Consider the following 23382-nt stretch of genomic DNA (forward strand, 5'->3'; position numbering starts at 1 on the left):
AACTCTTGTCACGAAAATAATCTAAAAAATGTCGTATTTTTGGTGTTTTTATTAGATGCCTGTATGAACCTTGGTCAACGGTTGTGTAGAAGGCACTTGAGCGCGTTTCGAGTACGAAACGGCATATTGTCATTCGCCCCGAAACCAATCACAAAAAAAGTAACACTAGAAAAAGTCGGTCGCACGGGGAAAAACGTCGCCATGTCGCCGTGAAAATCGTCTCAAAACGGGTGAAAAACCGTCAGAAACCACAGCCAGATACTTCCAATTCGTGCCCTTTCGCGTGCGTGTCGTGTGTTTGGTGTTGTGCGTGTGAATGTGTACTGTTTTCTCTGATCTGGTGAGCATTATTTCGGTGCAAACATTTGTCCGCTGTTTGAATGTTTATGGGGCCCCGAGGGAGGAGGCTCGCACAACACACCAATCGATCGGACTGAAGACGAACACGGACTGCCGCGTGAATAAAAACGGGCCATTCTGTCGAATAGATCTGCAAGGGTAAATGGGAAACAGATCACTATCGGGAAAAGGGAAAAACATTAAAACTATTCGTTTCCACACAGCAAAACATATTTCCACATAAAACAGGCGTGGATGGGATGCGGGACTCATCACCATCATGCTCTAATGTTGTGTGTTGAATCGGTTCTATTGTGCGCAAAAGCGCAGCATATAAGTGTTGTGTCGTCCGTTCTTTATGCGGTGCAGTGTACGTCCACAATGTCTCGCGTGATGTATTATTCTTCCGTTTGGCTGAAATTCATAATTTGAAATTGTAATTTCACATACTGTCTTTTCTAATCCAAACCCTACAGCACCTTGTTCCTCGGTGCATCGAACGAACAGCTGAAGACACAACATTCATAATCCAAACATGCACTTAAATGAGTTTTTCATTGCATCCTTCGATCTTTCCGTTACCATGCACCCCCCTGTGTGTGTGTGTACAGTTGTTTCAAGTAGAAACACAAGCAGGCGACAAAATTGAACGGCTGCGTTTTCTTTGCCCTATGCAACCAGGCGTGCTACGTAGGGGAAAACGATTTTCCGAGATTTTCGGCTGTGACGCCACCGTGTGTGTTTTCTCAAAAATCCCTCATCCTCCGCAGATACACCCTCGCCATGGATTCAAGCTTAGGGCAACATGTCTTCTCCCTTTCATGTTTTTATTTAACCTAAACGTGAAGCACACACGCACACGACGACGCGCTGTTTTGGAAAGGGCGTGTATGTGTAGGGGAAAAGACGAAACCAAGGTTGGAGGCTGGGAGATGAGATGAAGAAGAAGAAGAATGATCCTTTTCCGAAACAAACACGTGTGTGTGTTTGTACGTTTGCTTATTAAGAAGCACTGTACCCATGTGTGTGTGTGTGAATGTTCGTATCCTTTCTTTCTACCGCATGTGAGACACGCGTTTTGGTTGCACACATGTACGGCATGCATACATACGGCGAGAAAAACGGGAAAACACACAGCCGGCCGGATGGAATGGGAAAATTTAATATAGAATCTAATTTTCCTTTCTTGCACGACGGCACTGGCCAAAAGACACGTTCCTGCTATACGGTAACCCAGCATGTTAGAATTTTCACCTTCACCTGGAAAATTTGCTGGATGAAACAGTGTGTCGTCGATGGGGTAGTCTCCAATCGCAAAACTGATTTTGAGGACAAAAATAAAAGAAATCGCGATCGACTTACTTTCACATCAAAATCATTCGGATGTATGGTTTGTCGATGCAGGAAAACTAGTTTTGCTCATGAACAAAATATGCATGCAACCTGCCCACAAAGAAAAGGCTTCAATACAAAGTATTTCATATTCAGTTTTTCCGAAGCTTCTGTGGAAAATGAAAGGAAGCGAAAACTGAAAATAAACCAGCCCTACCTTAGTAGAAGCTTATGAATAGATCATGGCAACGGGAGGGAGGCGTTGGGGTTAAAACTGCACCCCCAGCGCCAAACGCCAAAAAATCAATCAGGAAAAGTTTTCCACCCTCCGGAATGTCATGAAACAGTTACGCTTTATTCTTTTCGATATACATTTTTTAATACTCGTCTTTTTTCTTTCTTTCGTTGTAGCGCTTAACCAGTTCGGTGGAAATGTGATTATAATTTGATTTTTCTATTGCGGCATAAGGATAAAAAGCAACCGGCACGATCGCTCTCCCCTCCCTCTCGCTCTGATCATAGTAGCCGAAGGAAAACAGTGCGATTTGATTTGTGTGTGTGTGTGTGTTTTAGGAAAAACAAGGAATGGAATATTTAACATACCCACACACACCCACATTTTCACACCCAGAGGAGCCATCCGTCATGCCAGACATCGCAATGGCTACTTGTATCCGGGAAAATTTCCACCGGCTTCCATCACAATAATCATCCTCGATCGGTGTGTGCCTCTTTATTTGGCCGTTTTTCTCCATCGCGTTTACCGCATCGCGTGTGTGTGTGTGTATTATTATTGTTGCGGTGAAAATCCTTCCAAATCCTGTCCCACGCGCCTCTCCCGGATTGACCGGTTTCTGTGTCAGTGTGTGTGTGTGTGTGAGTGAGCGAGAAAAACGGGAATAGTTTACGTGCATTCGTCGTTTTTTTGCCTCGTTTTTCACCGGTGTGGTGGAAAAAGGTGTTGTTTAAATGTTTCCAATCGTGGCAACCGTGGCGATTTGCGTGTGCTTTTAAGTGTCCTGTTTGTGTGTTTGTGCCGGTGTGCTGGTTAGCCGGAAGTGTACAAAAAAAGAAGCAATTGCACGGATAATAATCAACGTGGGAAATTGCAGCACCACCGGGACAGGTCGTTGTGGATCAGTCCGAAAGGTACACACATTCACACAGACGCGCCGGAGGAAAACCAACGCCCCACATGCCGGGTGTGGAAGGGTACCACGGATGTGCAGCGGAATACTCGGTCGTCACCGGAGCTGTGGGCTGTGAGAAGGATTAATCCAACGCAGGGAAGAGGCACATAACGAGAGCGGCTGGGCGAAAAGGGCACAGTAAATAAAATTGCACAATAATTATATCGACCGGAAGTCGGCGAGCCGAGACGTGAGAAATGGTTGCAATGCCGGCCGGATGCATCACCCGGTCGTCGGCGTCGGCAGGTCCTGGGTGTTGGCGTGTGCTGACGGCATTGCTGATAATTAGCTGTTTATATAATCTGCCAGCAGTGGAAGGTAAGTGTCCTTTCGCTTTCGCGTATGGTGGCATGGGCTTTATGAGCAAAGCCACCCTTATAAATGAGCCTCATTCTTGAGTTATCTATTTTAGCAACAAAAAAAAAAAAAAGAAACAATCTAATAACCCCAAAACTGCAATGTGTATGGCGGTGGGACCCAGAAATTGCATTGCAAAAAGCCCCAACGGCGAACAAATTGCATACCTAAGTCAAAGAATGCGAATCGCAAATCGATCGTTTTCGTAGCAGCTTTCGTGCTGGAAATTCCGACAATTTCGATGAAGCTCTCGTCACGCGATCACGAGGCTGCCACACGGGCAGTGCGGATGAAAGAGAGATAGTTGAAAAGAAAAACACACTGGAAAATGACAATACCCCTTTTTTGCATTGGGTTTTCCTCGCTAGGTCCTTGCTACGCACGCACACAGGCGTATGACAAAACCGGTCTCTAATCGACCGCTTTTCTTTGGGTGTCAGTGTGTGCGTGCATTTGCCTTGTATCGGTTGGGCTGTGTTTTGTCATCCTGCTGAAAATTTCAATGAATTTCCCAAAAAAAAAAAACCCGGACGGATTTTCCTTTCTGTTCACAGTCTGGTCTGCTCTTGCTCTCTCGCTCTCTATCTCCTTTTCGTAGCCACGTGTGTTTGATAGAGAGCAAAAGGGGACTCGTTTGATGCAGCAAAATGTGTCCTTTCTGTCTTTGATTGTGAGGGAGAGCTTGAAAGGGATAAAGAGTGCGCGCGCGAGAGAGAGAGCGCGCGAGTAGTTCGTCCTGATTGTTATCCTTTCACCGTCGATGTTGTCTCTCTTTGTTGTTTTTGCCATAACATGGCTATTCCCGACGTGGAACTGATATTTGTTATTTTGAACTATGTCTCTAAAGTTTCCCTAAAAACTATCTTTTGATGCTGTTAGTTAAAGAAATCACCTTTGCTTAATTTAGAGATCCTTAAAAATGCTCTCGGCCGTTAATGAAGACCTATCCAAGCAATCATTTCATCCCAGTTTGGGCCGAACGTGCCACCTCTGTCCATTTGGATGGGTTGTTTGGTGACGTTTCTCATGACATGATCAACCCAAAGAAGCATGGTATTCTACTGAGTATCCTTCTTTCTAACTGGAAACTAATAGCTTTTTCGAGTCTTTTGACAGAATGTATATCTAAGAGAGGTTTGGCTCTCGGTACCTTTGGGTATAATCTCAACATCTATCATTTTGGCGTCTGTGATTACTGATGTTCCTGAGATAGATACAAATTAGAAGTTCAGCCCTTGAAATTCTATACGCGGGAACAGATCGTATGAGTTTCGAAATCGGTTCTGCTTTGGGAGAGGGACAAACTGAAGATAGTTCTGATCAACGTCAAACACTAACCGAAACCCCATTTTTTATCCATGCGAAAGTACTTCATCATCCATTGGCTTCCCGTCGTCGTCCGTAAAAAAAGCATGTTTCGTCCACTTCATTGCTCGACGCTTCACACGGCATTTGCTAATAGATTTTAGGTTCCAATTTCCATCACGCCAAAGGGCTTGCAATCCTAATGCGGTTGTGTTTTTGTGTGTGTGTATCTTCCTTGTCCACATCTCACACACGTGAGAGCAGTTTTGGTCGAAGGTTCCAAAAGCGATTCGATTTCAATCATCACAAGAGGCCGGAGAAGGCATCCTTTCTTTATTGCCACCATCCTCCACGGCGTGGTAAGTGTCCTCGGTCTTCTTTACGTGCCTTGTGCCTTACTTATCTCGTCGACAACATCTAATATCCGGCGAAGAAGCGTCCTCCAAAAGCACACATCGGGAAATCGTTATCGAAAGCAAACATGGTTGTTGGGTTGTACACAGCAAACCGGGTGAAAGAGGGTCCAGCCGCTTTAGCGCTTTAGGCCTTCTCGAAGGTCAACCCAAGAAATCTGCATGCACTCGCCTCGTCTCTGGTACGGAAAGACCACTGCGGACGAAAGGGAAATTAAGAGGTAGTGAGAACATAGCAAGGACGGACGCTCCAAGTAAGGCCAGTAAAGTGGCGGATATGTGTCGGCCCAGAATAGAGACCAACAGAAACGCTTGCTTTACGAGCAGCGGCATTTTGTCTACCCGACTGTGCACGCCTTTTTTGGGACCCATTTCCTTCCAAGGACAAGGACCGTCTCACGTGCCAATATCCTCAGAGACATTCTGGCCTTATTTTGTGCGGAGAGCCAATCGAAATAGGATCATCTACGATCAGAATGTCCCGCTCGCCCAAAAAAAAGAAACCCAAAATCGAATCGGTCGACGGTGGAAAATAAATTTCTCTTCCTTCCTGCCGCCCTTTGACGGCCTACCCTACCGCGTGAGGGTTAATGCTTGAGAAAGTTGTTTAGAGCAAGCGGGTGGTTTTATGCAAAACCGATACCCACCCTCCTCGCGATAAAAATGTTTGTCCGTCCTTTCTTTCCAGCAGCGTCTGCTTAGGAAAAACGGGAAATTTATTGGATGCCAGATGCTTCGCCACGAATCGAAGAGGACGGCGTTGATAAAATCTTGATCGGAATTGAAATGTGCTCCACAACAAAATAACGCATTTGTGCTGATCGGTTTATCGCAGGGATAGGGCACTGTGATGAAGAAATTCGTGTGGCTTTCGGGGGCTTTATGGCCTACCTGGCAGTATAATAGATCAGAGGGAAGCATTAATTTGTTGCAAATGGATGCAGTAACTGCGATGGGGTGTTACATGATTGTTATGCGAAACACGTCCGGATGAGGTGAATCGTTGGAGAAAACATTAGTTTGATAACTTTAGCTGCTTAACCCGATGCCAGTTAATGCCAAATGCGGCAAGTATGCTAAACGCTGGTCAAATTATACTTCAACAAAACACGAAACGTCTGCTGAAGTAGGGTACTCGGTAGTATAAACTCGTTCACAATACTTCCACCGTTTATACTAGCGAGATTTGTACTTGACTTAGGAAGATGCTTATTTTTGTGTTGAAATGTCATCTGCTATGCACACAATATTTGAAAATTCTCTTCTATAGAATAATCGTTAAGTACCTCTTCTTTTTATAGTCAACATAGTGCTTGGAGAAAATATTCATAATTTAAAGTCGATAAAAATAAGACTCAGAAAGAAGATCATCGTACCACGTCAAAAGTCATCTACCAAATGCAATTAAACTTTCTGCCCTCTTGCTCTGCGAAACTTACGCAATTGGGAATCATCGGCCCGGTTGGGAAGGAATTCTTCGAGAGTACCTTCTTTTTTGCATTATCTTATTGCGCCCGAAGCGCTTTTTGCTGCGAAAGACTGTCGTCGGATTAGCATCGCGGACATGATTTTGCCGCATTAGTGATGCAGATTATGAGATGAAAGATCAAAGTTCACAAGAAGCTCCGTTTTTGGGGGGGGGGGGTGGTTGGGCACAGCAAAGCATCTTATAATGCGCTTTGCGCTGTGCTTATCCTTTCGGCCGATTGAGTGTCCTTTACCACACGGTCGGTCGCCCGAGGATGATGATGATGTTATGATGCTGCCGACCGGTCGTAACCTAATTTTCGAAATGCCGGGTCATCTGTGGCAGCAGACAGTGATAAATGGACGATTGACCGGTGTGAGCATATTAATTGTCCGATGGTGTGACACAGCTGAAAAAGGAAAGCAATAAAAATGGGGTAAGAAATATTGATATGAGCTTATATAGGAACATTTACTAACCTCAAGGATGAGTTTTTCTTTAACCTTCAAAGAAATTATCAAATATTAGGGTGCAACACAAAATTCTTTTGACAATTATCTTCATGGAAGTCCTTTTTCTAAATGCAATTAACCTAATTCATATTTAAAGTTTCACTTAACCAATACAACATCTTGTGATTTTTGGAGATTTCTGTCTTCATCGTTTATTGCCAAATAAACAACCCACCTTCGTCAGAAATGCAAAAAAAGATATCGCATGAAGTCAAAGGGATCAATGTTGTTTGCCGGAAGTTTTTAACCTTTACCCGCCCACCTTTAACATCACAATTTTTACGATGCCAGGTGCAAGACAAAAAAACCGGCCGGTTCGTGGAAATAAAGAATCGAACCACTTGAAGAAAGTTGTTCGCCACAAACATACCACGCAAGCAACAAACGGAAATCGATATGGCTGTGAAGCAATAGGAAAACGAGCTTAGCTACAACGACGAGACACGAGGAGCGGGGGAAAATCCAAAGCCAAAAGTTCCTGGAGAGAGAATAAGATAGTATCTGTGAGGGAGCGGAAGAGTTTTCCCGTAAGGGAAAATGATTTTCCTTTTGCGGAAAATCTGAAACAACGCCCAAACACGATTGTGTCGACGGCCAACAGAAAAGAAAAACGGCGGCGAGCGGGTTGAATGGAAAATTCGATTGCGAGAAGCAGAGGCTGCGTGAGTGAAATGGGAAATGCGCCGCGAATGAGATGGTCGAGAGACGGGCACGGGTACGGGCGCACGAGGGAGGTGGCACCAGCATTTGAATATCAACTCTTGCCATTTTCGGAAGCGCCGAACACTCTCTTTCTAACTCTCACGATGTCCTTTGATCGCTCCGACTCGCCCTCCGCTCGTTGGTGATAGTGATACAGAGCGGCAAGGACACGCGTTGAGCGTTTAGGCAATTTGGCACGTTTCGGAATAGTTCGGAGCGCGAGCAGAGCAAACGGCCCGGTTCGGCTACCGTATTTAAAACATCCCGAACCAAACATGCAATCGTGTTTTGATTCTGTTTTTCTTCATTAAAAAGGGCAAAATCGATTGGAAAAATAGCGGAAAACTCCTTCGTACCTACCTCTATAACCAATTTAGAGTGTCAAAACAGATCACGAACCATTTGTATCTTTCCTATCCATTTAAAGCAGTAGGACGGCGGCGTTTGGTATCGTTTTGGTGACGTGTCGAACTTGCTCTTCTGATTGTCTAGAGAATAGTCTATCCTGTTCATAATGTATCTTTCGGGCTAATACACACAAAATTGGAACGACTCATGGAAATTCACAGAGTTCCAACCACCTCTTGGTCCTCTGAAGGTTGAATACGTCACCGTAGAGACATGGTCAGGACTCTCATCCGTTTCCAGCGACCTCAGGTTGGCGTTGCATTCCTCCAAAGACTTTCTTGGTGGGACTTGAGTCCGTTTGTCCACATCACGGGATCGCTTTTGTCACCGTCAAAATATCTGCTCCGCGAAACTTGAATCATCTACTGATAACAGGACTACACTAGGCCCTTGATCATGGATAATATAGATATTGTTATTTAAAAGACCTAGAACAAATCCTCTGTTAGGCCTACCCGTCCTGATATCGAATCACCGATACCCTGATGGCTCTATCAGGCTACCTGCTATCAGTAACTTTAGAAGGCCATCATATGAAAAGACCTACAGGAACTCGTCTATGTTTGAGATGGACTTTCATAAAGACCTGGCAGAGGTTCTCGCACTATTTGCTTTCCACTACTTTTTAGTTAATTTGTATAGATTTGAAATTAAGAGAAATACATCAAAACAGCAGAAGAAAGCGATATAATGGTATCTCGTTCTTATAATACACTGAGCAAACCACGTGCTTTGAGGTATACTTCGAACAAATCGTTTTTCGGCCAAAGCCATTCAAACCCGCCGTCAAACGATTTCCGAGCAAATCACGTTACTGTCCTTCGCGTTCCCTGGAGACAACCGCAAGCGACCACAAACTGTGAAAGGGGGTTTCTTTTATTGCTAGTTGGCATAAATGAAGTCATTTCGCTTCACTCCCACGGCCCAGTACGTTGCCCGGAAGCGCCACGACAAAACTCGCGCCCATCCGGACGAAGGATTCGCCCGGACGTTTGAGGGCGGTTCGCGAAGAGGACCTTTTACTCACAATTAGCAAAAGTCGTCATCGAGGTTGGCGAGCCGAGCGTGAAGGGGTGCGAGCATCTTAACAACGCGCTACGCGTCTCAACCAACTCAGCACAAAATCACTAAAGCCCTTTCTTTCACAAAAAAAATCGCTTCATCCGCATATTAGCCGTAAGGCTTTTTTCCGGTTTTGTTTTCCCAATTTGAAAACTGTTTCGAATGGCGGCGGCCGGTGGCTCCTTGGGACGAGAATTTTTGAAGAAAGTCAAAAATTGCTGCGAAACATTAAAAGCCCAAGCGCGCTTTTCTTTACACAAAAGCGGGTCGGTCGGTACCGCGAGCGAAACGAAAGTTAAATGAAATAAAATAAAAGGATGCTTTAAAATTAGTAATCACGTTTCTTGTAGCGATCGTTACCGAGGGCGCGCTAGTTCGCTCCTGTCTACTGTCTAAAGGACGTATTTTTAACGTACTTTTTCCTTCGCCATTTTATACCTTCCGTTCGATACCTTTTCTTTGCGCGTTGAAATAATGAAGGGATTTCACTATTTAACTACTGCTTAAGGATTCATACCCGTTTCGGAGGCGTTTGGGGGTTTTTTTTCCTCGTCTTCGCTTCTTTACTCTTTATTTGCCAACTTGCGCTGAATGTTAATGAACTTTAGCGTGTTGTCTTTGTGAACTCGTTTTGCTCGTTTCTCGCGGAGTCTGCTGAGTTGTTAAAAAGTTTATTTTGGTATTTATTTTCGTGATGCTATAAGAAATGGGGTTCTTCTTCCGACGGAAGGAAAAAATGTTTCTATTTTGACAAAAACCACATCTCATGGTAATATTTCATCTCCAAGCGTTTGTCTAGAGCTCCAGAAGACACCGTTAGCAAGTGAGCAACAGAGGGAAGAAATTCTAAGGCGAAAGTGCATATAAATTCATGCCAACAAATCGTAGTCGATGCAACAAGAGAAATCTCCCACGAAAGCAACAGTATTCCTTCCTCCGAAGAGAGAGAGAGAGAGTGAGAGAGAGAGCCCAGGCCGGTGCATAATATGCAATATAAAGTGCAATATGTATGATGATGATATGATAAACCGGTTGCTTGCCCTTCCTACGCGGCGGGTTAGACAAGTTGCTTCCCTATGCTGGCAGCCCACTGAAGACATTCAACTTCCCGAATTCCCGAAACGAAGTAGTAGTAGCATCTCCAAATGTGGCGTCGTAAATTTCCGTCCACACACACAGCCACATACGCGCGCATTGGACTTCTGTTGCTGCGAGACACCGAACGATCGCAACGCGGCTTGTCATCATCATCACACGGTGCATTTGGCCTGGCCCTTTTCACCGTCAGCATGATCGATAGGAGGGTTCCTAATAGGGGTGCGGTTGGTTGTGCACCACTTCCTTTGGCTGGGCAACCCGTATCTGGCGTTTGAAATGCATCGGTGAGTGCAGCGGGCGAATAAAAACCATTTTTGGAAGTGGGAACATGGAGAAAGTGTTAGACGAGTAGAAAATGCGTCTTTTTTTGGTGGTGTGGTGTGTTTGGTTAGCTTTGGGTGGATCGTTTTGAATGGTGTTATACTGATTAGGGGTGGGTTTGTTTTATTTTGGCGTCCAACGTATGTAAAAATATTTTACTGGCTCTGAAGCTTCCACTTAAGGGCTACTCAACTTTATCAAAATTAGACTTGGTTGTGACTTCAGCTGGTGCAGTTATCTTAAAATTAGCCAAAGAATTTCGTGAGCAAAGAATTTGGAGGTCCAGAGATATTATTCATTCACCGTTTTCTTTTTTTCGGTTTAAGCTACATATCCATCTCTGCACATTGGTCCCAGGAGATCCTCGTATAAATACAAAGATCCTGGATCTTAGACCAAGATTTTGGATCCTAAAAAATATAGATACTATTATGTGAATGTCCCATCCGAAGTCAACCTCCTTGAGCACCAGATAACAACTCAGAAAAGACAACTGTTGACAGGTTTCTTGGTACCTTGGGCTTAGCTAGGTAATCTAATACTGCCAGCTGCTCGCCGTTTAATAACAAGACTGCGAGGTGTCCTGTCAGAAGTTACTGTCTTCAACTGAGAGAGTATCATATCAAGAAATTAGAGGCCTCTTAGCAAGACATGCAACTGGGAATCCAAGAGATTTATATCAAAATTGATCTGACTAAAGAGAAATGTTCAACTTTACTTAAATTTGTTCATTAAATCATTTAATCAGACGTTTGCTATCTAGTTGGATTTAACTTAAAGCAAAGATCAACCACTGCACGAGCTCTACAATGCTGCCCTTTAAAGTAAAGTTTCACGGCTGAACTCGCGGATCCGTCCCGAACCGAAAAGCGGACAGTAGAGCAGCGAAAGGCGATTAAAAATCCTGTGGTTCAAAGTTCCAACTCCACCAAGGCAGTTAGTAGTGGCCTAGTTGCTGGTACGAAGCGTAGGGATATGCAGTTCAATCGATAATGTGAATCCCCGGAAGAGCAAGAATGTATCGCTTTTCCGGGAGGTTTTCCCCATCCGGTCCGAGAAGGATAGGTCACAAGAGAAAACCGTCTGCTACATTCGGTGGTATGGCGTGGAAGGGTTGGGACAGGAAAAGCTTTTAGGCAAAACCACTCTCCTTAGAATGGAATGTGTTGACGGTACTTGCTCAGTATTGCTCGTCGGATTAGTTCCAGTGCTTCGTGGGGATGATGTGGAATGCGAGTACATTTAGCTGTGTTCCCTTTCGAGTTGCCTTCGGAAGGTCGTAGCTGTCCAGCATTTAGTTCACTTGGTCGGGGGAGCCCTCTTTAACTTGTTGCAAAATCTGGGTCTAGAGTTGCTGCGGCTGGACGCAAGTAGAATTCCATGCCTGAAGTTAAACAATCGTGTTGAAAAAACGAACTAAACTTATGATCAGCAATAGACGAAACGATCCATGTTGCGGTCACGCAAAAGAGAGTGTGAGAGAGTGAGAGAGAGGAGGTTAGTCAAATTGAAGATAGACTTGCTGCCCAGCGGAACTATCAACCTTGTGTTTGATTTCCGCACCACAAAAACCACCGAGGGCTTACCCGGTTGCTGCTCTACTTCGCTCGTTTATTTATTCACCCAGCTTAGGTTTACACACGGATGCATTTCTAATCTTCTGTGAGGCGAAGAACTTGAATGTCTCGGATCGGATCGATGTGAGTGAAAGACGGCAAACGTATGCGTTTGTGTTGCTTTATTTATTTTGTGTGATAATAAGCTGTGAGTAACAATTTACGGGCTGGAAATTGAAATCGTGGAAGGTTCTTCCTTTGAATCTTGGGCAACGAATGTCGATGAGCCAATTTGATTATCAACTGTGGCTTTGAAATCCTGCTGGCTACTTTCACGGTTTTAGATTAGTTAGTTGTTCAGGTTCAATATTTTTAATAAAAAAGCGCAAATCCACCCTCAATTAATTCAAATTCAATTATTGCTTAAACAAATTTACATTCCCTCTGTTCAATTTTTCCTCTGCCAAGCTTCGGAGAAACACCTGCCCATTTATAACACCGGTCGTGTGTAACCGAATTTAAGTCGCTTTCCACTTTTTTCCAACAATTTCCTATTCCCCAGCTTCTCTGAAAATTACGACAAAAAACACACACTGCTCCCGACAGTCATGGATGGGCCACGAAAAAAAAACCTCCCCAAAAGGGTGAAAAACGTTCTCTGGAGGGCCTCGGTTCCGTTCCACGTTGTTTCCGGGTGGAATAAAAATAATCACATAACGAGTGGGTATGGCCGCGGTCGTTTTTTTGTTTTGCTGTGTGTTCTTTTGAAGAATCGTTTTTTTCCTTGTTCTGTTGGGTTTTTTCAACCTTTTTTTTGGCTACTGCTCTCTCATCTGCTGCAGCCGCTGTTGCTTCCCATTTGCCATTGCCAGACCGGGGCAAACCACTTGACACTCCATCCATAAAAACCTCACGCTTGGTCGCTGTTGCGGGGTTCGGGCCCGCTCGCTGCCCTCTCTCTCTCTCTCGCTCTGCCGGCCGTTCTATTGGTTCTTGTGCCAAGGCTTTGATATGATTGTCGTCGGTGTCCGAGCGTGTTGCTGCTGGTGGCGGTGGTGGTTATTGGCGCAATTGGTCGCTTGAGCAGAGGCCCCAAGTGGATGGTAGCAGATGGCCCACTACGAAACCATGACAGATTCCCCGTCGTTCGTGGTCAAGAAGAGAATTAAAGCTCCTCCCAAAATGGGATGGATATGTGGAGTATTGCCACTTAGCGTCGCTGTTGTTGCTGGTTTCCCGCCACCGCTGTGTTGCTTTTCGGAATCGCCATTAGGTAGGACCCCCGGAGGTTCGAGGTTGCTGTACAGCACAAATATTTGATTATGGAAGTTCTATTCTTAGAATCCGCCCTGGCGCATAAATGAAGCATCAGCTCCCTCCGGGTAACCTACATTCCGGCACCTCGGTTCCTAGTAAAAGAATCTCCTCTGTGGCCCTTTCGCGTGGATGTCGGTGTGCGCTGGTTGGCACAAAGCAGAAGGTTTGATAGGAATCTCGCTGTCATTGCATTTATTCCAACCCATTACGCAAGCGAACCGGTGTGTCCTCTGCTTCATATGTTCAATAATGATTCACACTGTTTTCTTTATTGTTCTCCTCGTTCATTCTCCATCCTCCACAACAGCACAACAGAGACCGAAAATTAACGAACATCCTAAGGATGCGGTGGCGGCAAAAGATGAACCACTCACGCTGAACTGCAAAGCAACTGGCCGACCACCGCCCGAGTTTATCTGGTACCAGAATGGGGTGCCTCTCGCACCATCCGATCGACGTGTAGTCCTGCCGGAAGGATCACTGTTCTTCCTGAGGTAAATGGGTTAACAGAAGATCGAAGAGAGGAGCGAGGCTTACTTACAAACCTTTCTCTTCAATCCCATTGTCCAGGGTCACTCAAAACAAGCGTGAGCAAGATGCTGGAGTTTACCACTGCGAGGCTCGTAACTCGGCAGGTGTTGCTGTAAGTGAGAACGCTACGCTACAGATTGCGGGTAAGCTACCAATTACGAGATATTCGCTGTGGTCGACCTTCAATGTAAACAGATCGCTAATCACTTTTGCTACTTTCTGCTTTCAGTTCTACGCGATGACTTCCGACTGATGCCGAAGGACACGGTAGCCCTCGTCGGTGGTCCCGTCGTGCTGAACTGCACACCGCCACGAGGCATCCCAGAACCGTCCGTGCTCTGGATCAAGGATGGCAAGATTCTGGACATTAACGGCAAACATCACTCGCTCGTGGACTCCGGCAGTCTGCTCATCTCCGAAATTCAAGCAAGCGATTCGGGCAAGTACGAGTGCTCGGCACAAAGTATGGCGGGCACGAAAACGACTCCACCGGCTTACCTGAAAGTTCTTGCACCGCCCACCATCGTCAAGAGTCCGCACGACACGGAAGTACTCGAGGGCGAAGGGTTTGATCTGCCGTGCGGGTTGACCGGCGATCCGAAGCCGATTGTAACGTGGCGCAAGGAAACGGGACGATTGCCGGAAGGACGCTCACGCAAGCTGCTCGACAATACGCTACGCATTGAGGACGCGCGGAAGGAGGACGAGGGCAAGTACTACTGCGAAGGTCACAACGAGGGTGGCAACGTAACGATCTCGGTGTATCTGTACGTGTACGAAGCACCAACGTTCATGGAAGCCCCGGTGGATGTTATGATTCGCGAAGGGGAGCCGCTGTTGCTGCCCTGTCGGGCGAAGGGGCGTCCTGCGGTACGCATCTTCTGGGATCGAATCGATCGGAAGCACGTGGACAATAATGATGTGCATCACCACGAAACGGAACCGCCTGCGGGAGGAGACGGTTCCGGTGGAAGAAGGAGGCGAGCCGTCAGCTGGGGCTTCCCGGAAGGATACGCCTTTCCACCGGAAATGGCATCGTTTGTGGCGAATGGTAGCGGCGATGGGGGGACGGGACGTGGCAATTGGTCGATAAAGATTGAACCCGTTTCGGAGCGACAACTTTTACAGCAGTATCCCGCCCGTGTGTCAGCATTCCGAGCTGATTCGAGTGAGCGCAATCGATTGCTTCTCCGTAGCAGAAGAGACACACCGCAGGAAGGCGATCTGCACGGGGAAGGGACCGCGACGCCAGACAGCTCCGTAGGAACAATGGCCGCCTCTACAGCGCATCCACACAGTAGCAGTGAGATAGTTTTCGAAGATAACGGAAGTCTTTCATTCAAACAGATTCTAAAGGGTGATGAGGGTTGGTACGCCTGTGCGGCCATTAACGAGGCAGGCAGTATCGTGAAGAAGATTCACATCAAGGTGATGGCCGAAGGGGAGGCGCCAGGCAGAGACCCGTTGCTCGAGTACGAACAGCACCGGTGGGTTAAAGATCCACAGTTTATCGTGCTGAACAATGTGTTCACCGTGTCAGCTACCTCGATCGGTATTACTTGGGAGTTGTCGGATATTACGCCTCGGATGCAGCTGCGTATGTACTATCGAGTCGCCTCGAAGCCCGTCGACTATTATCTATACAACTCGACGTTTAGCAGTGTGGTCACGACGAACAATCTGAAGGAGCTAACGCTAACCGGCCTTCGTCCGTACAGTGAGTACGAAATCTTTGCCAGCATACCGGAAGGGCTCGCTGGATCCGTGTCGAACATACGGCGTGGTCGTACGCTGGACGGTCCACCATCTGCTCCACCGGTGGATGTGCGTGTTGGAGTGATTAATACTACGGCTGCGTTTGTGCGTTGGTCACCACCGCCGGTGCATCTGCTCAATGGAGAGTTGACGGGCTACAAGGTACGCATTTCTTGCTAACCGAGTTGCGGGCATCTGTTTTAACCGAACTTCCTTTCATCCATAGATACAAATCAAGTCGAATGCCACTAACAAAGTGTTGGGACAGATGTCTCTCAACTCCACGACACAATCGGTCGTCATCAACAGCCTCACGCCCGGTGCGATGTACATTGCTCGTGTTGCTAGTCTCACAGCCGGTGGAATAGGTGAGTTTAGGATAGGTTTTTGATCGAATTCTTCTTTTGATTATCATGATATTCCTCTTCTTTCACAGGTCCCTACAGCTCGCCAACACCGCTGCATATGGATCCACAAAACATTGTGAGGTAAAGCATTGTGGATACATAGCCCTAAAGACTTTACCTACAAAGACTCGGCTTCCTGGGTCGCTTGTTGCATGTTTAATTGGTTTACCTTGTAGATCAAAGGCTAACGTTAAAATTGTATGGGTTTCCAAATATTTCTCCTACGCATTGGGCATCGCGTAGCTTTGCAGTGTTAGACTTTCCAATGCTAGGAAACAAGCTGATCTTATCGTTTTCGTTTCCCCAGATCCGATCCTACACCAAGCTACTGGACCGCCTCCTGGATGTCCGGCACTGCAATAGTGGTGCTTTGCGTTGGACTGATCAGTGCGGCTATATTTGCCATCTTCTGGACCGTAAGGAAGAAGCAGAGCGTGAAAGCGTCCTACCCGGGACCTTCCGTGACGACGATCATACCGGACAAGCAGCATACGCTCTGGCTGCATGGGAACACACTCGTGAAAGCACCTTCCCACTCGCTCGATCCGCCCAGCACGTCCGAGTATGCCGAGCTGACCAACAATACGATGCAATCGCAAACGATGGGCAAGATGATGATGGGAGGAGGAAGTATTCCACCGGAACCGTACGCCACCGTAACGCTACAGCGTGGCGGTATGATGACACTCGGAGGGCTTGGCGGTCCCAACGGAGGAGGTGGAATGGGACCCACGCTGTCCGAGGAATCGTGTCTAAAGTGCTCGAACGGAAACAGCCCGACCTCGAGCAATGAGTACAATGCTCCGATGAGGGAACCGATCAACATATCGGATGTGTTGCCACCGCCACCGGATCATCCGTACGGCACGTATCGACCCCCGAACAATATGACGATTCGTACGAATCCAGCGGCACTGTCCCCGCAGATGATGAGAAAGAATGGGAATGGAGGAGGTAATCAAGGTAATGGACAACCGCGATGGGATACATTGCCACCCCCGATTCCAAGCTTCCCCCAGAACTGGATCCGACCGCATCCTCACCAACAGCAGCAGCAGCAGCAGCAACAGCATCACCACCATCCCGATATGTACAACAATGTAAGCACGACGGAGAATGACTACGAAAGTGGGTCGGTGCTGTACGAACAGTGCTACCGGACCGGACCACCGTCCAGTGGAGGTGCGAGCGTCGGTGGCGGAAGCGCCATGACCGATCCGATGCTGATCGGCGGCAACATAGAGTTCTTCAGCCAGGCGGGTGAACCGACGGAAGAGTTTTACCGCAACGTGAACCAAGAGTTTTCGGACGATATGGGTTTCGAGCCGGCGAGCCCACCGGCACCCTGCCCGGAAGCGGTACCGTTCAACGGTGGCAAGTATCTCGCGTCATCCTCCAGCGACAGCCCAATGATGACGGCCCGGAGACACCACAACGGTGGGCGGGGTGGTTATGTCGGTCAGCAGCAGCAACACCATCTGCAGATGCAGCACCATCAGCAGCAACTGCTGCAGCATCAACAGCAGCAGCAGCAGCAGCAACAGCAACAGCAGCTGCACGGACAGAACAGCGTCGAGCACAGTTCGGACGACAGTGATTGCGATTGTGGGAATGGGAGCAATGAGGGTCGGTGGGTACCGCGAACGAAACCACGCTCGCGGAGTCGCTCGAAATCGACCGATCGTAAGTACAACCGGAATCTCATACGATAAGGAAAGGCAAGGGGGATAGAACCGAATCGGGTGTCCAGTCGGTTAAGCACACGAGGCTATTTTCTCTTTCGCGTCACACAAATACTTAGATCGTAAGGAGCGCGATTCGCCACGATTGCGGCGTGAACGACGCACACGCATTATCAACTTCATCCTATCACACATGACACATCTATCAACTATATCGCTATATGGCTTTCTCTTCAGTAATTTTAAAGAGCATTTCCGACTCTTGTAGCAGCTCGCAGTACGGAGGCAACGCTTCGTGCTCTTCTTAGGATAACGCTTTTTTCTTACCTTTCCCACACTCACTTAGTCAGTACAGGGCAAGTAAGTCGCTAGTCGATATATCGCGGCACCAGTAAGCAGTATAGGTCCGAGAAGGGGGATAGTAGAGTAGCGAGTAACGGTGGACACTACCCCAAAAACACACACACACACACGCGCGCGGTAATCCCTTCGCTTTCCGATGCATGGGAGAAGATCGAAACACGAGTTATATGAGTAAGGCTGCTCGCAGCAACGGATGGCCCTCTTTTGGGGAACGGTCCTGTTGTTGGGTGCGTGTGCCATCATCAGCTAGCTTCCAATTAATTAGGTACATGGCATTGGGCATTAAACGTCCTTTGAAGGAAACCGGATGCTAATACAAGGGTATCAGGTGAGTAGTATTCTCAGTTAACCACTCAAAAGAATTCAATTTGCTCTCCGGCCCAAAGCAACAAATTAAACACATTTGTTCTGTCGAGTTACGTCGAGAACCTAGTTTGGAATAGATTTGAAAAGAAAAAATGAACTTTTGTGGAAGGGTAATTCCATGTTTCAATTCTACATATCAATTTCCACTATTTTTTTTTCTAAATCACAAATACACTCACACTAGCAGTCAGTTGGCAGAAGGAGGTAAAAACACCCTTGAAAATGTACATTTCTCATCATACGCTCTTTCTCATGCTTAAATAATAGTGTCATTTTGTAAAGTTACCACAAACCACAGCGAGGATTTTGTGCCATTGCGCTAGGAGAGATCGGCAATCAGTCACGCCATCGCCAGCCTTTCCCGGAACGCGCTGGGGAAACGTGTCTCGTATACCATACCACTCTGAGGAAGAAGAAAAGCGAATGTTGCGTTTGTTTTGTCTCGGTTAAACAATTGCGAGCAATATATATATATGAGGGAGGAAACGCCTACCGAAGGCGGCACCGCTACAAAGGATGAACGTTCCTGATGAATGTATGTTTTTACTCCTTGGACTTGTTTCTCCCTGCTCCTTGTACAGCGATTGTCCTGTATGGTTTGTTCGTTTGCTGTCGTCGTGTTCGTTCCTCGGTTTCTCGATGTTTGTCCGGTTCTGGTTTGGTTATCAAGTTTGCCAACTTTGGCAAACGTGTTAGGTGTTTTACAGAGATGCAAATTAACAACAAAAAGAAGAAACTAACAACAAAACAAGATAGTACTGTACAGCAAAAGCAAAAGCATATATCTATATATATATACATTAAATAAATATATATAAATATATATATACACCACAACTCACAATAATCAGTAGAGAGATCAGTAGGGAAGTAAGGTGCGCTGCTCTTAGGTGAATAGCACGGGAGAACGGTTTGCGCTGATCACACGGATCACAGCCAAAATCAATGCCGCGATATCAAGACCCCTAACAGCAGAAGGACACTCGTGGTCGGGGGGGACAACAACATGCAACCGGTAACAGGAAGCAATTAGAAGCTTATAATCAAGAGAGAACGGCGTGGAATAATGAGCGGCAAACAGAACGAAGGGTCCCAAAGGAAAAACAGCAGCAGCAAAACAAACACAAACAAATCAAAAACATATGACACAAAACAAAACACAAAACAAATCGACCGCAAAGTATAATATAGGAAAGGAAATATTATATCAACTGTGATAATGTAATGCAACAAAGCAAACACAAAGCAAAAACAAAACAAAACAAAAACCTAACAAGGGAATCATGTGGATAACAGCAATTGCGCGCATTGCAACAAACTTTAACGCGAGACCAGGCCATTGTTGAGTTTTGTGTGTGTGCGTGTGTGCCGACGACCGTTGCAGCAGACGACTAAGAAGCTCATCGCATTAGCTTCAGCTTCAGGTGGACCTTAACTCGAGAAGCAGCCTGGGACGCGAAAAATTGTTTGTTATTTTGAACAAGCGGCAGCAAGAACTCTCTCCTCCCCCCCCAAGAACAAAAGGCAGTAATTGGCAATGGTAAGGGGTGTGGTAACAGTAGATGGAGAAGCGGACGCGCATTTACCAGCAGCAACCATTATGCATCATTACACGTACACATACCAATAAATATAATATAGTATTATATGAATTAATTTACTGCCTTACAAAACAAAACGTAGCTAATAAACCGGGACACTAGGGAAGCGCGAACGTGCCGAACGCGCCACATTTGTGTTGATGTCGACAAATGCGAAGAAAAAAAAAACAATACAAAAATGCAAAATTCGGGATTTTGAGGTTCAATTTTTGGAACACATTTCGGAAAACATTTTGCATGCGAAAGGCGAACAAGAAGGTCGAAAGAAGAAGAACGCATAACACAACCACAACCAGCCACCAGAGAAAGAAATCGGGAAGGGAATGTACCATAAGAGGGAAGAAAAATGAAAGGAAATCAGAATAGCGCAATGCAAGTGAGCAGACGGCACACACAAACAAACACACAGAAGAAAAGAAAAGAAGTAAACTTGAGAAGACTTATTTTACATCATGATTATTCTGGTTGATAAGTATAACATTAGCAATGCTCCCCATATTCCCAGTAGCGGATCTATCGTATAGAGGGCCGTACAGTAGGAACAAAGGGCGGGATAACATAAGCGTATGGCGGAAGGAATGCAAAACATCAAACGCGGAAGCAAATCGCGGTTGGAATCGAATCGGCGCAGTGTGTTGTGTTAGCGAGCAAGGGAAGCAATGCTTTACTAATGAACTAATCCTAGCAAGAGCAAAAGCCCGCCAGAACAAATCAAAAGTAAGCCAACGGTCGACGACGGTACGGGCGCTCATATTACTCTCTGCCTGGCGCATTTAGCGGCAAAAGGAGCAAAACCCCCTTTTACTCTTTACCATTATCAATTAGCAAGCGCAAAACCAAACCAAGACCCCAGCCAACAAACAACACTACTATTTATAAATCCTAATCATCATAGGGCGCCATCATTAAGAAAGCCATTTAACACACACACAAAAGCCACTAATTTAGTAACGGGAGGGAAGAAAGCAAAATGCATCATACATATACGTAGCAGAACCAAAAACAAGTTCCCATGTAGAAGCCACCCCTTTTTCCCCCCAGGCGGTTCGCCAGTCATAATCCAATCAGTTAATACGATACGATTACTACCATTTAAGAAACGTTGCATAGTCCACATAATTCTATTCACATTCTCTCTTCTCGCCTCTCTTCTAATCTTGAACGCGCGCGTATATCCTCAAACGACAAACATACACGCACACAGCCACACAAAACAATACAAAACTTAAAAAAAAACGATTTTTTCGATGGTTTTTGGTTTGGATTCGTTAGATGGACCACTTGTAAAATATATTTTTTCCATTTTGTAAGCTCTACTTTTATACGTCATAATGCGCTTAATTTAACATCTCGTTTGTAACTGATAATAATTTTAAACGATTTCATGCATGCCAAAGCCTCCATTAAAAACAAACGCCATTTTGTTTTTCGGCTCGTACGAGAGCGTCTACACTGTAATATGTGCCATAGATTGTGTTTCCCCTTTTCAAACACACACACACACACACTGCCTGTTTTGCTGTTAGAAATTGTCGGTTTTTTGTTTGTTTGTAGAGTTCGTAAATCGGAGGTAAGAATAACAAAAGCCAAACAGGAGGAGAAAACCAAGAGAAGAGTATATTAGAAGAGACAAAAGGAAACAAGGAAGAAATCATTCAAGATGGGCCCAACATGATTGACTACTGGTAGCAATTACTTAAGGTAGAGAACAAAATGAAAAGAGCAAGGAAAACATAGCATAAAACACTCACAAAACCATACATAACAACAAAAAACTAAACAAACAAACACAATGCATACTCTCTAGCGCAAATTTAATCCTCTAATCCCGCAAAGTAAGTAAAAAGAGGACAAAAAAGCGAGAAAAAATAAGCAAAAAAAAAGCATAACCATAGAAAGTAAAATCAAACTCAACAACTCTATTCTCTTCAATCTTTAAACATAAAACGATTTGTTTTTCCGTTTTCAAATATTTCGCTTTCTCGAATCCGCTTTTCTCGCGCGCCTAGCGTTTTTCTCTCTATAATCAAACCCGAAGGAAACAGGACACACAAGTATAACTATCTGGTAGGAGAGTGCTAGAACAACAGAAAAGAGAAAAAGAGGAAGGAAGCCGTACGCACAAGGACAAAAATGGAAACCCGTTTACGGCGAGTAAGAACAAAAAAAACCAAGTTCGGCAGTGTTATGCGAAACATATAAAAAGCAGCCAGTTCACTTTAGATAAGTAGCGATTAATGAAAAAGAAAAACCAAAAACCAACGTTGAAAAAGGAAACAAAAATACTGTAGTGTGTAAGCGAGTAAAGCGACTAGTAGAAAACAAAACGAAAGGAAGCCGTGAAAGAAAATAATCAAAGAAAAGAAGCAAAAAAAAAAAAAACGGAGCCGAGAGTAGAAGTGGGCATGTTTGGGCCATATAATATATCGAAGTAATGTCGAGTTTCGGTTTGATTTGGTATTGTTTCTGTTGTGTTTTGGAAGTGTAGTAGTGCGAAAGTATTTTTTCTTCCTCGAACGCTGTGTAATAAAAGTTGCGAAAGTAATAGGCAAACAGATGCGAAACCAGTTAGAAGATGATAACGCAAATTAACAAACAACAGAAAAACAAAATCGCAAAAAAAAAACGTAAAATGCAAAACTTTTAGATGATAGTTTTAAAGGGCGAAACAGTGCAAGCAACAGAACAGGTGGTGCAAAACGGAAAAAAAACGCAGCGTAGAAAAACGTAATGGAAACACATATTCAACAAACAACCGGGAGAAAAAGAAAACGCAGCATTCAAAGGGTAAAACACACAAAAGAAACAGCAAAAGATGCAAACCGGAAAAAAATCACTTCAAAACTGGAAGCAAAACCAATTTAATCTTCGAAACAGTATGGATAATAAGCTAAACTTATACAGGTGCAGCACCACCAACTGTGTGTGCGTGTGTGTACCAAACCAATCTCCATGAAACACACACACACACGGAATCAATCCTACTATATATCTCTCTCAATCTTACAAAACGTAATAGAAGTAGAAATGTGCGCGCAACATGACAAACTCAACACGTCGAATAAGAAGAGGAAATCACACAAAACAGTGGCAAAAGAAAAGAGAAAACAAGCAGAACAGCCCAACAAGTGAGCAAGTGAAACAAAAGTAACTAGAGAAAAGTAATAAGGAAGCAACACAAAAGAAGAAACAAACAAACACAGCATCAACATGAACATATAGTAATAAATAAAGAAACAAAACAAATGAGCAGGTTAGCAGTTTTCCATTGAAAAAAAGTAAGTAAGCCGTGAAGTT

General features: G+C 45.2%; 1 protein-coding gene across 2 annotated transcripts; it reads left to right on the forward strand.

The window, feature by feature from the left end:
- The first annotated feature begins 130 nt into the window (after positions 1–130).
- LOC118508115 (protein sax-3-like) lies at positions 131–23367 on the forward strand. Of its 2 annotated transcripts, none has more exons than XM_036047612.1 (8): positions 131–340; positions 2083–3179; positions 13688–13874; positions 13951–14054; positions 14141–15828; positions 15893–16034; positions 16103–16154; positions 16381–23367. In XM_036047612.1, exons 2-8 carry the CDS (start codon positions 3059–3061, stop codon positions 17783–17785), a joined length of 3699 nt encoding a protein of 1232 aa, XP_035903505.1. In that variant the 5' UTR covers positions 131–340; positions 2083–3058; the 3' UTR covers positions 17786–23367. The 2 variants fall into 2 exon arrangements, with proteins under 2 accessions (XP_035903505.1, XP_035903506.1); XM_036047613.1 differs by lacking the exon at positions 131–340 and adding an exon at positions 365–498 and having other exon boundaries at positions 16381–19001.
- The last annotated feature ends 15 nt before the right edge of the window (positions 23368–23382 follow it).

The sequence above is a fragment of the Anopheles stephensi genome, chromosome 2 (genome assembly GCF_013141755.1).
Source record: "Anopheles stephensi strain Indian chromosome 2, UCI_ANSTEP_V1.0, whole genome shotgun sequence".
Classification (NCBI taxonomy): domain Eukaryota; kingdom Metazoa; phylum Arthropoda; class Insecta; order Diptera; family Culicidae; genus Anopheles; species Anopheles stephensi.